This window comes from Micromesistius poutassou (assembly GCF_964030765.1).
Source record: "Micromesistius poutassou genome assembly, chromosome: 2".
In the NCBI taxonomy this organism is placed as follows: Eukaryota; Metazoa; Chordata; class Actinopteri; order Gadiformes; family Gadidae; genus Micromesistius; species Micromesistius poutassou.
The window spans coordinates 20,069,960-20,084,959 of NC_140272.1; the positions used below are offsets into that span (position 1 = coordinate 20,069,960).

General features: G+C 43.5%; 1 protein-coding gene across 1 annotated transcript in view; it reads left to right on the top strand.

The window, feature by feature from the left end:
- The window catches only part of LOC311338239 (contactin-4-like), a gene marked incomplete at both ends in the record, with an annotated part of 110,342 nt that overhangs the window by 46,195 nt on the left and 49,147 nt on the right, over positions 1-15,000 (top strand). Inside the window, 4 exon segments of the mRNA XM_084463471.1 lie at positions 1-32; positions 2,960-3,062; positions 4,213-4,397; positions 10,623-10,762. The exon segment at positions 1-32 is cut by the window's left edge and continues 172 nt beyond it. Coding sequence (XP_084319597.1) covers positions 1-32; positions 2,960-3,062; positions 4,213-4,397; positions 10,623-10,762 — 460 coding nt within the window.

Below are 15,000 nucleotides of genomic sequence, written 5' to 3' on the forward strand. Positions count from 1 at the left end.
GCCGCCCACGCCGCTGGTGCTGCGTAGCGACGGTGAGCCGCAGGCCTCCACAAACCTTTATTTATATCAGGCCTTTTTTTCGTACAAAAACAGCACAAGGTACTGCAATACCGTGAAGGTACGCCGTGTTCCGTCTGGGCAGCTCTCAATGCTGTTGTCTGCGTTCGACGGAGGGATATTTATGGTGTAGCGCTGTTGTGTGTGGTGCATTTCCTGTACAACATCCCTCATTATAAAGCTTGTACTCAAAGACGTGTTCTGGCTTAAAGGAAAGAATCAGAAAGTCGCCGTGAGTGGTAACCATGGAGATAACATCTCCCCCTGATTTTATTTTTTTCAAATCTTGTTTGAATTTTTACTTATTAAGAGGGTGCACTTTAAGTTTAAAAACTGTAGCCAAAACAACAACACTATGAGATGGCCAGTGGTCCAACAGGTACCGATAAATGACACAAAATGTTGCTAGCTAATTATGGATTGTGAAATGCTTTGGGTTTTTGTTTCTTGTGTTTTGTTGTTGTTTTATCAATAGAATAGCAGCTTTTTCCAGGTTGGATTTGATGAGCAGAACGATTTGTTGGAGTGCATAAACTGATTTATAGTCGCTCGCAGTGAATGGAACTTGTTTGGTTGGTAGCTGAAAATGGGACGAGCGGTGGTATTAAAGATACAAATTAAATGCAAAGGTCAATTAGCTGTATTCAGGCTAATTTGACCATGTCCTTTAGCATGTGGATCTAATGCTTTAGGCTGGCCTTATCAAAGCTCTCCAGCCAAAGGTCACACTTGGCAAGTAATCTCATTGTGGACTTTTATTTTTTATTTGGTCTTAGGAGAATGTTCCCTACCTTAATCATCGTCATCTAACCGACAAAAGAAACCTGCCTCTCCCCTAAACCGTCTGCGTTCCTGAACATATTTTACTAGGTCAGACTCATTGGGGTTGGGGGGGGAGAGAGAGAGAGATTTGGTCAGTTCATCCACAGGGGCATCAAACACGCTGGAATGAGGGCTTCTGGACCTTCAAGTATCAGTTCACCGCGTATGTCCTTGTAGGATAAAGGAAGACAAGCATGAGAGGAAATATGTGAACCTCAGTAGATTGGATCCAAAATTTAGTCCACTTTGGATCCAGGGATCTGTAGCTGTGAGGCAGCATCAATAAGGCAGCATCTATGTACCAAAATGCAATTTACTTCTTATTTACTTATTCCAATTGCATAGATTTTTCCGAACAGCAGTTAACAGTTCCTGGGGGTAAACAAACAGTTCCTGTTAAGTCTCATTAAGAAACACCACCTCTTTGGATGCACATTTACTTTTAAAGCAGTACTCAGAAATGAAATACCGTTAAACAATTACACAACGCCTATGACAAGAAATCGTGGTAAATTGTTTTTCGAGGTTCTTTTTTCTGTAAGCTTAATACTCAGATTAGATGTCCGGGGTGACAACGCATCAACTATCCACTCCCACACAACCCGGTCACACATCGCAATGAGGCCATGGGTGGGAGGTGTGGGGGTGATCTCCAACCAGTGTCCTCTGTGAAAGGTCACAGCATGAAACAATTACCACCACCCCTCTCCCCCACCTGTCTAGTTTAACATCGGTGTGAGGGGCAGTGGTACCTTCTCAGTGGTAGCAGACACAGCTGTGATAAGAATCGGAATTAGCTTTCAGCGAGCCGTCAGGGCGCCTGCTTGATAAGGCATCAACACCTGGACGGAATCAAGGAGACGGAATTGGCCCGCGTCCCACTTACCCACCAACGAAACCCCCCCCAGCCCCCCCTGGATTCCTGTCTCCAGAGCAATTTGTGCGATGTGGTCACGAATAGCGACAATGAGGGGACACTTGTATCACCCAGCACTGTTGGTAAAGAGCCACTGCCATCATTATCATACCTTCAAATAAGAAATGGCACCTGCAAGAGTGACACACATGGGTGTATCCGAGGACAGTACTATTTCCAAGAGCACAGAATAGCTGTGCAGTTTAGTTTTGGTCTCCCCTGTTCGTCCCCAGCTGGTTGTTTATAGATGCTCAGCCAGCAGTGGAAGTACTCATTTGATTGTCTCTGTGTCATCGCAAGTATTAGATGCCTTTGGGCACACTTACTTATTCTCATGGAAAAAAAGAGAAAGAAAGCTGTGCTTTAGTGGCTTTTCTACACCGGTAATAAAAAGAAGCAGTGCTTTTCTTTGGTCATGTCTTGCCGTTGTGTGGCGACGGCTATAAATAAGCCTAAAACAATAACAGAAATTGTGAGGACCCAGCTGTGAACCGCTCAAACGCCATACGATCTTATCTTAAGGAAAGTCATAATGGTCATACTTATTGTAGCATTTTCTCGACAACCTAGATACCCTCCACATGTCCATTTGTTCATGATATGGATGTTATGGATATGAAGTATCAGGCATAGGCCTATTTGTAGTACTCCCCAGTAAGGCTGTTTAGCTCAGTAAAATGTTCTTCTCAAGATTAAGCTATGATAAATAAACTATACTATTTTGGTTGGCAGTTGGCAAAAAAAATCGGACACAATGTCATTTGCAATTGATATCTTGTATAAAAGGATTTGGTGGCCTATTCTTTGTCAACGTTGAAGAAATGCTTTTAAGACGCCATGCTTTGGATCATCAAATACCCCGAAATCCAATAATCTAGTCTACAGAGAAACGTGAAAATTAAAATGTCAAAGGATACACAAATGGACCTAATTCAATTGAGTTTGATAATGCAATATAGGGACCAGATACATTATAATTGCCTCTCTTTTTGAAATGCTACAGCATTTGGAGACAAGGAATTGCTCTTTTAAGATCCTTGGTTTTTAAAAATCACACGCAATAACGCCGGTGCTTGCTGTAAAACATGCTTGTAGCTTACGTATCCTATTGAAACCTGCGTGTCAATAGGCTGCCACTGTCATATTCCACGGTTCTTCCTCCAGGTGTGATGGGCGAATATGAGCCAAAGATAGAAGTGCAGTTTCCAGAGCTGGTCCACGGGGCCAAGGGATCCACAGTGAAGCTGGAGTGTTTCGCACTGGGAAAGTAAGTTGACTCTTACGTGAGTGCCATTCAAATACTGCCATTAGTGTGAGCATCGGTATAAAAGTGTGTCGTGATAAAAGTGTTATTGTTCGTATAAATAGTGTTTGCATTTGTAGAAGTAGTGTGTGCTGTAGTAGGCTACTAGTGATATGCCCAGAACAGCTTGAGGGATTCCTATCTACAGAAGGATGACTTTTTACAATATTGCTAATTAATTACAAGTACTTGCAATGGTGCCAAAATAGTAAGTTCACATATGGGCAGTAATACTCTTCTTCTACTCTGGCAAACGTCAGTATCTATGCAGTAGGATAAGATGAGGAAAGAAGGTCATAAATGAAATGTACTTGATAACAGAACAAGAATAGAACAGAATTGCTTTTGGCCTCGTCTCAGATTAATTAACAGGGTACATTACATACAGACACACATCACATAAAGCAATTACATGAAGGTGTTGGGCTCCGTCGCAGCGGGTTAATCAGGTCAGGAACCGAAGACGTCACAGAATGTGGATAAAGGAGCAAACACGCTTGGGGATTTAAAGATGAGATGTCGTCCACCATCTCCAGCTGTGCATTGGTTTGCATTAGACGATTCCTTCTCTGGGTTCAAAACACTCAAATGAATTGTGTCTGACTGGGGTCCCTGTCGACAGATAAAGAGGTTCAAGACGGGGTCAGAAGAAATGGCTCTCCGTTAACATGCCATATAACGTTACAAAAGAATAATAATGAAATCTACTATATCACTCCCTGAAAATAAACTCCCTGAGGATTTAAGACTTGCCCCAACTCTGACCACTTTTATGTTTACTTTAGCTTTCTGCTAAATCTTAAATACATTGCACTTTAAACTTTTGCACTTTTTCCTCAATGCATTTTTTACCTTTATTTTATTTCTCTATTTTATTTTATTATTTCATTTTATTGCACAACGGTCTTTTTATGTAAAGCACTTTGAGTCTGCCTTGCGTATGAAAAGTGCTCCATAAATAAAGCGGCCTTGCCTTGCCTATATAATCTTGTTTGGAAAAATAGCAAACGGCAGCCAGCTACTCTGTAACCGGGGTGTTTTGGCTCTACTTCAACATGTAAAATGATCCGCTGGTCCAGATGTGAACCTGTGTAACGTGTGTGTTGTCCCCCAGCCCCGTGCCCTCCATCAGCTGGAGACGGGTCGACGGCGTCCCCTTCGCCCGGAAGGTGGACACGCGGAAGGTCAGCGGGGTCCTGGACATCCCCTACTTCCAGCAGGAGGACGCCGGCACCTACGAGTGCGTGGCGGAGAACTCCCGGGGCCTCAACACCGTGAAGGGGAAGCTCTCTTTCTACGGTAGGGGGGGGCCTGACACACACACACACACGCACACACACACACACACACACACACCTAAACAAACACATACACACACACACACACACACACACCTAGACAAACCTGCACACAGACATACACATACAGAGATACACACATACACACACACACACACACACACACACACACACACACACACACACTGTAACACATACCCCCTTGCACACAAAAACACAGAAACACACACTCACACACAAACGCCTGCACACAGATACACAACCACACACACAAACACACATACAGACACACACAAAAAGGCCAACACTCATGTGCACAAGCACCAACACACACACACACACTCAATATCTACCCCCGGCATGTCCGTCAGATGTGCTCCAGCTGACAGAGACGAGGGGGTAAAGATAAAAAAATCCCCCTTCTCCGATTAAAACATAAACTTATACAGGTGATTCACCAAAGGCGCGCGTGTGGGCGCCCACAGCATGCGATGCAAAGAGGGACGGCTGGTTTTTCCTACTTTCCTTTTTACAGCACATCAAAATGATTAAAGCACTCCTGTCCGCCGCGGTGCGCTTAATATCTCCTGATCCAGATTAAACGGGAGACACGCACGTGTGTGTGTGCACGGAGCGAGTGCTCGGATATGACCTTGTTGGTACCGGCGGTATCGGACTGCACCAGATGGCGGGTAGATTGACATCCAAGTCGAGCGGCCATCAAAGCCGCTAAATGTACTACACTTAGACCACCAGCCCGTTATGTCGGGGACGGGAGTCTGCACCAACGCATCTGGACCAGGCGGGGAGAGCTGGTGGGACATCCGTTCATTGTCAGCCGGGGTAATTGTTGGGCGAACGGGGGGTCCCTGAGTGACGACTGAGCGCTGGGTGGCAGAGAAAGCACGCCTGACGCGGGAGTCAGGTTTGCGTTGATGTGTCCCTCTGTTAAATAACTCCAGGTTTGCGTGTCGTTTTCAGTCATTTCATGTGAAGTGAAGAAATTGGGATGGATAATGAGCGAGTGACAGAGAGCGATGGTGAGAAAGAGAGAGAGAGAGAGCGATAGAGAGGGAGAGATACAGAGATAAAGAGAAAGAGCGATCGAGAGACAGAGAGAGAGAGAGATAGAGAAAGAGTGAGAGAGAGGGTGAGAGAGACAGAGACAGAGAGAGAGAGAGTAAAACCTGTAGTATTTCATACTTGATGTCCTCTTAAGTGGGTACCTGCAGGCTATCTGGGGATTTCCTCTGCTGGCTCCGCTCACCGCTGCATACCTAATGATCCATCTACCAGGAAGACCTCATCAGCCTCTCGGTATATTAAAGCACATTTGTTTTGATTTCCTTCTTCCTTCTTTGATTTCACCGACGATGGATCACACACACACACACACACACACACATACACACACATACACACACATACACTCACACACATACTCTACCCACTAGAGTGGATCTTAGACGCAGTGTGTCTTATTTTAAGACACAGGGAATCCGTGCCCCAATTCCCTCAGGGTTTACAGGAAAACCCTTCTTCCCCACGACACACAAGTATAACAAAAACATACACTAACACAGTCACACACCTGCATGAACACGCACAAACACACACACACACACACACACACACACACACACCTAAATGAACACACACACACACCAACATATAGACATACACATATACTTACACAACATGACAACATTAACACATACGTACGCACTAACACATACACACACACACACACCAACATAAACACACACAAACACAGACTAACAGGAACAAATGCATACAAACCAACCCAGGCTAACACACCTACATAAACACGCATACAAACCAACATGAACACATTGGACACTCTAACACATGCGTATACCTACATTAACACACACACACACACACACCTATATAAAACATGCAAAATAAAACACATATAAAACAACAACCTATATAAAACACACACACACACATACTCAAGACACACATACATGCAGAACCTGTCGACTCTCTTAAATGTTTACAAAGAAATGTTGACAGAAAGACAATTTTGGATAGTCTCTCCTTGTTAAGAGAAATATTGAAAGTCAGCAAAAGAAGTCTCTGCTGTTTAGGCGACTCATTTACCAGCAGAGAATATCGATGACACTAATGTACCAGTAAATAAAGGGCAGGGCTTTGAACGTCATGCAAACCATACTTTTCACAGAATGCTGCGGGTCAGAAGATATAAATATCAACACGTAAGTGTTCTGTTTGGGTATGTGAGGTTATTTTAACTATTGAACTGTGAGAATATGGATTTGCATTTTTTTTGTATGCCCATAATTGTGCCTCTTTGCAAAGCGCATAATTAGTTTCTGCTCGATTTCTGCTTAGAAGGAGCGAGTGTGCTAGATAGCGTCTATTCCCACCATTGATTAATACTGACAGTAAACGACCTTTGCACGGCAAACTGGGCTAATTTAGTCCTAAATAGAACGTGGGTTAGTTCTCGACAAACAGAGAAAAAGCAATAAAAAGCAGGAAGGGAGCTGGCACATAATTAGCAACTATTGTGATAAACGTAACTAATAGCATCCATGACATCTCATTTACAAGGTTTATTCATTGTTCTAACTTTTACTTCAGTCATTTGATGATTATTTTGTGTTGTTAGTGGTTGTAATAAGATAGACCAAGCAAATCATTGAAGACATTCTCTTTTTTTTGTTAGGCTGAGAGGCTCTTTCCTTGATAACGTTATTATTTAAAAGCTAGGAAAGGCAATTTAGAGAAACCAGCCACAGCTATATTTATTTTATTTAAGTATCCAACCGAAAAAAAGTCCCACCCCTCCCTTGTGACCTCCCTAGAAAACAGCTCCCCCAATATACATGACTAATTCACTGGCTTTAGCATTGGTCTGCCTAGCCTTTAGGAAGACAACGGTCATGACCAATGAGTGCACAGAAAATGTGTGCGCAGGTAGCAGAATAGGTAGATAGACAGACAGGTTGGCCAGCCAATGATCTCAATCGGGGCCAAATTAAATTATTGGACAGCGTGTAGCAAGCTTGTGACAACACCATTGATTGCTGTTTGTTGAAAGAGAATCTCATTACAGCTCAGTAGTAGAGAATTATTTACAAAACAAAAGATATTCATATACTGAAAATATCAGTTATTACATTACCGCACAGTAATGAACACACAGGTCAACTCTGTGTTTAGATCCTCCATCTCTTCTCAGGTATAACGTACTGCTCCGGTTCTGTTTGGGTTCCACATGCTCTCGCTGGGCGGAGCGCGGAGCTCTGTCACGACCGCGGTCACGACCGTCACGAAGGGTATCAGAGCTAGGGCTGTCTCCAACCGCCGGCAGAATCACAAACTGTTACTCAAACGCTTCAAAGCGGCTCTGGTTACACCTTCACTCTCCACGAGGGTGCTGACCTCTCAAAACTTAGTGTTGACCCTTTACTCCTCCTCGCACGAAGAAAGAAAAGTAAACATGATTCAGGTTCTGCTTCCTCTTGGATGCCTTGCGGACAACAGCTGCAAATGATCTGTCAACTAAGAATCATTTATATGTAACGTAATGTAGTTATGGCCGATAAGATGTACCAAACGGTGTCACAATTTGTCATCAGTTGCAGTCCTTGTCCATTTATCAGGGTAAATATATATGTCTTTCACCAACAAGCTACTTGTGCCATATTTCGGCCCAGCCTCCACTTAAAAGTCAGCCTGTGTCCCGCTGTCCGCTGTGACAAGCAGCAGCAGCAGCAGCCTAACCAAAGTGCCCTAGTGCTATTTTTTTCCGGTTTCAGGACATTTTTTTCCCTTCCTTTTTTTCCCGTCTCTTTCACTCGTTCTCTCCCTCTCACTCCCTCGGTGGCTTTATGTGTGCACCAAGTGATAAAAATCTGTAATCTACTTTGGAACTCTCTTTGAATTCCGCCCGGGAGACATTTGTCTGCGGTGTAAGCCATTGGCGAGCATCGATTTGTTGCTTCTGTTTGTGACATTCCTGAAACCTGCAGTCAGGCATTTTTATTTAGAAAATATAAGGTTAATAGAAAGTCGAGGTGACGTTCTGTGGTGCAAATGATGCAAAGCAAGGTGTATAAATATATAAAGAACGTCAAAGAAAAGATCTTAATGTTCAACTTGGATAATAAGGGCTAAACCATACTGTACATAACAACACCTAAAAATAACTAGTGTATCAATGGGAATTTAAACAAGATAATTGATGTCCACCACCTCCATACTGTAACCTTTAGGTCCCACATGGATTGTACATGCTAAAAGGAAGTTTCATCACTGACTGGTCTGAAACTATTCTTATATATCTAGCCTAAGGGCTGGTGGAAGCCTCATATTTGGGCTGAGAAAATAGTACATTTGAAAAAAGAAAGAAAAAGAAAAAAAAAAGCAGTCGCCTAGTTAATAGAGTTTCACTCACGAGAGAACCCCAACACAGCTCAGTGGGGCAGCTGAGCTATCTCACTATCTCCCTTCAGCTCTTCCTGGCCTTACCTTTGTCCCGTCGCTCCGTTTATACGGCCGATAACGGGACATTACCATTCCTCAGCCGGGCTTGGCGTTGGGCCCTGATTGCGTGGGGTGCGGATCTCGATCCGGCCCGGCCCATCTCCATTTGGCGGGCCGGGCCGCTGAGTAAGACCTGATGTGTTCAAACCAAAGGCTGAGAGAGAGAGAGAGAGAGAGAGAGAGAGAGAGAGAGAGAGAGAGAGAGAGAGAGACGCATTGGCCAAAGGGTGAAAGAGATAGAGAGTGGCATGGACGGCCCTGACTGACACGGAGAGAGATGCAGAATAATCATCGACCAGCGGCCCTATAGACTGAGGGCCCCTATAGAGTGAAGGGCCGACTGGTCTTGCTGGGAGGGACTTTGGCAGCTTTGAAGGGATGGTTAATGGGACCAATGGTTAATGGTCGGGGGGATAATGGACTTTCAAAGAAGTTGTCTTCTCTGACAGATGCATGCACACACTCACACACACACACACACACGTACATACATGCACACACACACACAAGTACAAACAAACACAGATGCATTTCACTGAACAAAATGTGTGTTTTTTAACCCAATAATAAAATAAAAATGTCCCTTTCTTTTCACATTTTCAAAGCCATTGTTCTGTTAAGTATCATTTCAGCAATCTGTGGGGCACTGGGATGCATATCAGCCAAATTTAAATTTGAAACTAGAAGTAAGGACAAATTGTATGTCCTGCGTTTCTAAGAATATTTTGTCCTTTTCCAATTTTAAGGACTTATATAATTAGTGAGGAATGGAGTTCCATACACAATAAACACAAAATATATTGTCTTTTAGATATTAAACCCATACATCTTACTTATTTTTGTTACGTCTCCCTGGCTACCTGGCCTAATTTTATTTTCCTGTAGTAATTTTAATTGTGTTCCTCCCCTCATGTATATACAGTATATATATATATATATATATATATATATATATATATATATGTTTTTAATTCTCACCAAACTCAGAATAAAATACATACAGAGCATTTAGTGCTGGATGGTCACTGGCTTTGTAGTCCATTAACTGAGGAACTGAGATGTGTAGTGGCAGTCAATTTGTGGGAGATTTGTATGTACAATTACAGAGGGGTCACTGCAAAGGTCGGTCCTTGAGTCCTTGAGTGTGGTGTTATAGGTAAAGTCAGAGAGACAGAGGACCACGGGCCAACATCATTCCAAGGGCGGCCTTGTAGGGTTGCGGCTCGATGGTTAACGAACCAACACGTCTACACAGTCCGTCTCACATCCACCCACTCCCCCCTGTGCTTTTATTTTTTCACGTGTGCTAAATCTTTAGTGAGCCTTGAGTTACTTGCGTGGCATACTAGAAATCAATGTTGGCTCCTGTCTAATTGCACCATTATTTACTCAAATGCTATTGAGTAGACGAAAGGCCATGGCAAGATATTAAGGTCTGAGGCCCCATATCTGTTGTTTATGTATTGGCGCACTGTGAACTTCTTAAGATTGAATAGTTTGCTATAATGAGAATAATATCGACATTTACCTTGAATCTGACGATTGACCTAGCTCTGCAAAGCAGACATAATAATACAAAACGGAAACAATTATTTCCCGCCTTAAAGGTGAGTCACGCAACGATTCTGCATGTCGATGTTATTTATTTTGTGATGTAACGCCCACGCTCGCATTGTTTACTTCACAGCTCCACCTCATCTCATCGAGAAACCCCAAGACGTCCAGAAGTCCATCGACGACTCGCTGGTGTGGGAGTGTAAGGCGACAGGGAAGCCCAAGCCCTCCTATAGGTGGATGAAGAACGGAGAGAACCTGGAGTCCACGGAGGTGAGACACGTCTCCCGGAGGCCCCCCTTTTGTGTTATAATCCGCCGCAGCGCGCCCCGCCACTGCTCTGCAGTGTTCAGGCTGATGACAGCGCGTCTGACACAACACATTGTTCCACCGTCTCACGGCCACGAGGAGCCCTTCATTACGACGAGGAGCCCGGCGTTGTCACGGCAAAGTGTGGCACTGCCCATTGGAGCCTTTCCATGCCTCCTAATTACAACGTAGTGATTCTACTTCACAACACACTGCTTGTCCCGTGTGGAGGAAACGCCCCGACGTGATACACTCGGGCGAAGACAAAACAGCGTTCGGGGCTGTGTGTTTGTTGTAATGCCTCGACCAATTAATTGGCTAAACTGTAAGCTGGCCAAATCTGTCATGCTAGTGCAGCTCTAAAGCCTGGTGATTTAGGAGCTACTCAGACTGGGTGTAAAAGCTCTACTCTTTTAGAGAGCACTTATTATGAACGCTATGTCACCCAAGTCGAGGAAAACACATGGACTATTCACGACTAGCACACTCTCTGTTGCCAGGATTCATTTCTGCACTGCAGTACTTCAAGAACAATTCCCATTATGGGCACGCTCTTGTGAGAGATCGCTACATTATGATTACGGTATGCACACGAGTTCATAACTAACTAAATAGCGAATAATGTAGAACTCTGCGGGAGTATTCATTATGACATTTTTAGCAACGCGATTTAATATTCCCCCATCGTCGCCATTGGCTGCTTTATTCCTGGCATTTCCAGGTGATTGATGGTGGGCACTCAGGCACAGCTTGGACCTGATAAATAAACAGGCTTTATGTTAATTTCCTTCATTATGCAAAAAAGGGCCACAAACACACCAGAGGGGATCGATCAATTCTTAGATGTAATGTTACGTAGTTGGAGTGAACAAAGCTCATTTTATCGTTACCAGAGGCTGTGCCGCACACAGAATCTCTCATGAAGGCACATTTGGCCCGCTTTCTCAGGACAAAATAATCAAACACTGGGAGGAAATCATTGGCTGTCCTTGGTTTATTTGATTATTTTTTTTATTTCTGATTACATTGTGTTGTTTTGTTTTGTTACCAATGAATGATTATTTATTAGGTCACTGTAAAAACACCACATTTATATTTGAACTACTGAAATATGTCCAAAAAAAAGACACCGAAAGACATCAATCCAAACTGCAAATGACCCAGCATCAAAAGATTCCTCAGACATCCGACACATTGTATAAACATTATCTTCAACGTTTCCATATTGTATCTTGGTTATGCATGTGATATCCACATGTTATTTACAACTTAACCACATATATAATGTAGGCCTAGCTGCATTGTACACATTGTACGCACTTGTCATCCACATCACATATGCATTGTATACACTTCTCATCATGCATCCATTACACACACTTTGTTTCCAGATCGTATTGACATTGTACCTACTCTTATCCCTATACACATCATGTAAGCATTGTATCTACCTATCCACACCATAACTCCATCGTGCCCACATGGAGTCCAAGCCCACACACCCCCATAGGGCATTGAAACTATCTCCTCCAGAGTGCCATTTAAGGGCACACACAGAGACTTCACGTGAAGTCTTTTTTTAGACAAACAATCACAAATCAAATGGTTGAAATCCAAAATACATGGCTGAATGACTTAATCAGCAAAGGTGTTACATTGTTTGAAATGCTGCAGTTAACCACAGCTGCTTAATCAGTGGGGAAGGGAAAGGTCAGTGAGCTAGGGACATACGAAGAAGGGGGTGTGGCATTGTTCATTACAGGAAATCAATGTAGACCTTTCTGATTGTACTGTTGTTCACTGCAGAACCACCGGCTTGGGCTGATTTTGTCGTTTTGTTCGTTGTTTTTTTCACCTTGAGATTGACTAGGGCCCTGTTAACATGACGACGCTCGAGGGTGAAAATGACAAAAATATTTTATTTAGATGTGCCTTTCGTTTAGACGGCAATGGCAAAAACGCAAAAAAGTGAAACCACCCTCCAGAGTGGAAATCTTAAAAATGCTCTGATCTGCTCACGCTGGCTCTCGGCGCTTACGCGTTTACGTCACATCCATGTGCAGTACAGGCAAACAACAACAAACATGATGGATTATCTCCATCAGTCGCAACATTCAAGTTGCATTTCAGCAGTTAAGCCGAATAATAACAGATAATATAACAGAACAGAGAAGGCGCATTAATTACCTAGGGCCATTTTTTGATGCACCAATTCGGCGGTGGCGAACCAGACAGTACCACCTAGCCACCTGGCATGCATACTACATCGAATTCCACACACTTTTGCCTCACTGTATCGTGCCTATCAGATCGTCTATCAGATCGTCCCCAGTGTCTAAATTGAGCCTAAGTGCATATTGGCAGTGAGTTCTGTCTGATCTACAATTTAGCGCATGGCAGTTTGTTCACTGTAACAACAAAATAAGCTATTTTATAAAGGTAGTAAATTAACTACTGTATTGAGTATAGTCTTGAGTATAGTTTCACTTTAGTTTGCGTTATATCTGTGGTGGCCAGTCATGTAGTGGGAGGCAGGGATCTGTAAGTGCGTACCTTAATTGGCAAACACAAACACACGAGCACTAGTAAACTGTAAAAGAGTCTCTGTTGAGGTTTCAAATCAACACTGTAGACTGACCACAGATGAAATTCACTTATTAAAATTCCATTCTGTAAGCTTAATTAACTTTGGCAAATGAATTTGTTTCAGGAGAATATGTCGGTAACAAAACAGGAAGCTCTGCTAGCTATTCTAGTTTCTGGTTTCCATCCAAGGCTATGTGCCATCTCCCCCCAGGAGTTCTGCTATATCATAATAGGAGTGCTGAATCCAAGACAGCTGTTAAATGAAATGCACCTTCATACTTTACATAAGCAGGAAGTCTTCAAGATGTAGTTCCTTAACTTCGAAAACCCATATTGGTGCATTCACATGACTATAAAAACCCAAAACCATAAGTAATAACATTTCTGGAAGTGAAAGGGCAGTTGATATGGTGTGTAGCATTCTGGCCTTAAGAGCTGCTTGAGGTCTGCAACCAATTAGTTCTTGTGAGCAGACCTAGCTGAGCTCACAGCGTTTCCACTGCGTTTTCTTACTGGAGGCCCCAGCTGTGTCCTCTTGAATCGAATCGGTTCAAGTGAAAGCCATTTATTGTGTTAGTCGGTGCCTGACAATGTCAACACTTAGCTGAATGCACAGGGTCACTCTTGGCATTTCCAGTGTTCTTGATCTGTGGTTGAGATTCTGCCAGGCGAAAGCCTCACTCCAAACTCCAAAGCGAATGTGTCTTTATTGGCAATGGCTGCAGAATGGATTAGGCGTGCAATTGAAGAGAAACTCCAGCGTGAAAGAGGATTTAGTCCGTTAAGTGGAGCGTGAGGCGGTGGGGACACACAGCTTTTTCGGGCAATAAAATATGGAATGGTAGAAATTTGGAGTCCATCAATTCAGATCGAGCCAGAAAACAAAAAACGTAATTAAGTAATCAAATCCATCAGTGGCTAGATTGGCTTGAGTGTTGTTATTGTTGCGATATTTCAAATGAATACGCGCCATGTAACGTAGCCCTATATTATTATTAAGAAATGTCTTTTGAGACTGAAAACAAAAAATAATTGCCAAACCTTTAACAACAATTCCCCTTAGCTACAACCACTATATTTATCCACTTACCTTGCCAAGTAAACACAGTGTCTGCGTCACCAACGCGTCCCTACCTTTTGTTGACGGCGACATGCTTTCCCCCTGAGGACTAAAGCCACCACTCCAGAGGGCGTAGCTAACAGCCATTCATTAATGTTATCTCTTGTTGCACTTGTTTATGCTGCACTTCATCAAATGTGGTAACCCTGTGCAGCGGGCGCATGACATTGCCAATCACTTTGGGCTGGCATAAGGCGTACAGATGGTACCCTGAGGTCCCCCGCATGAAAACTGCTGATTTGAGAGGAACGTCACGCTTAATTAATAGCGGCCCGTAAACTGGAGCACTTTCCACGCGCCGACTGATATATGCCACCCATTTGCTTGCCTTGCCAGCAGGGATGTTTGCCCCTTCAACATCCCATCCAACGCCCACCGCGCGGATATGCTAATGGAGGCACGACCCGCGCAAACACGCGCAGGATTAGCTCGTGATCGTTGGCGGCCGGCTTTTCTTTTCACACGACGGTGCCGCAAATCCCCAGTGCCTGGCGTT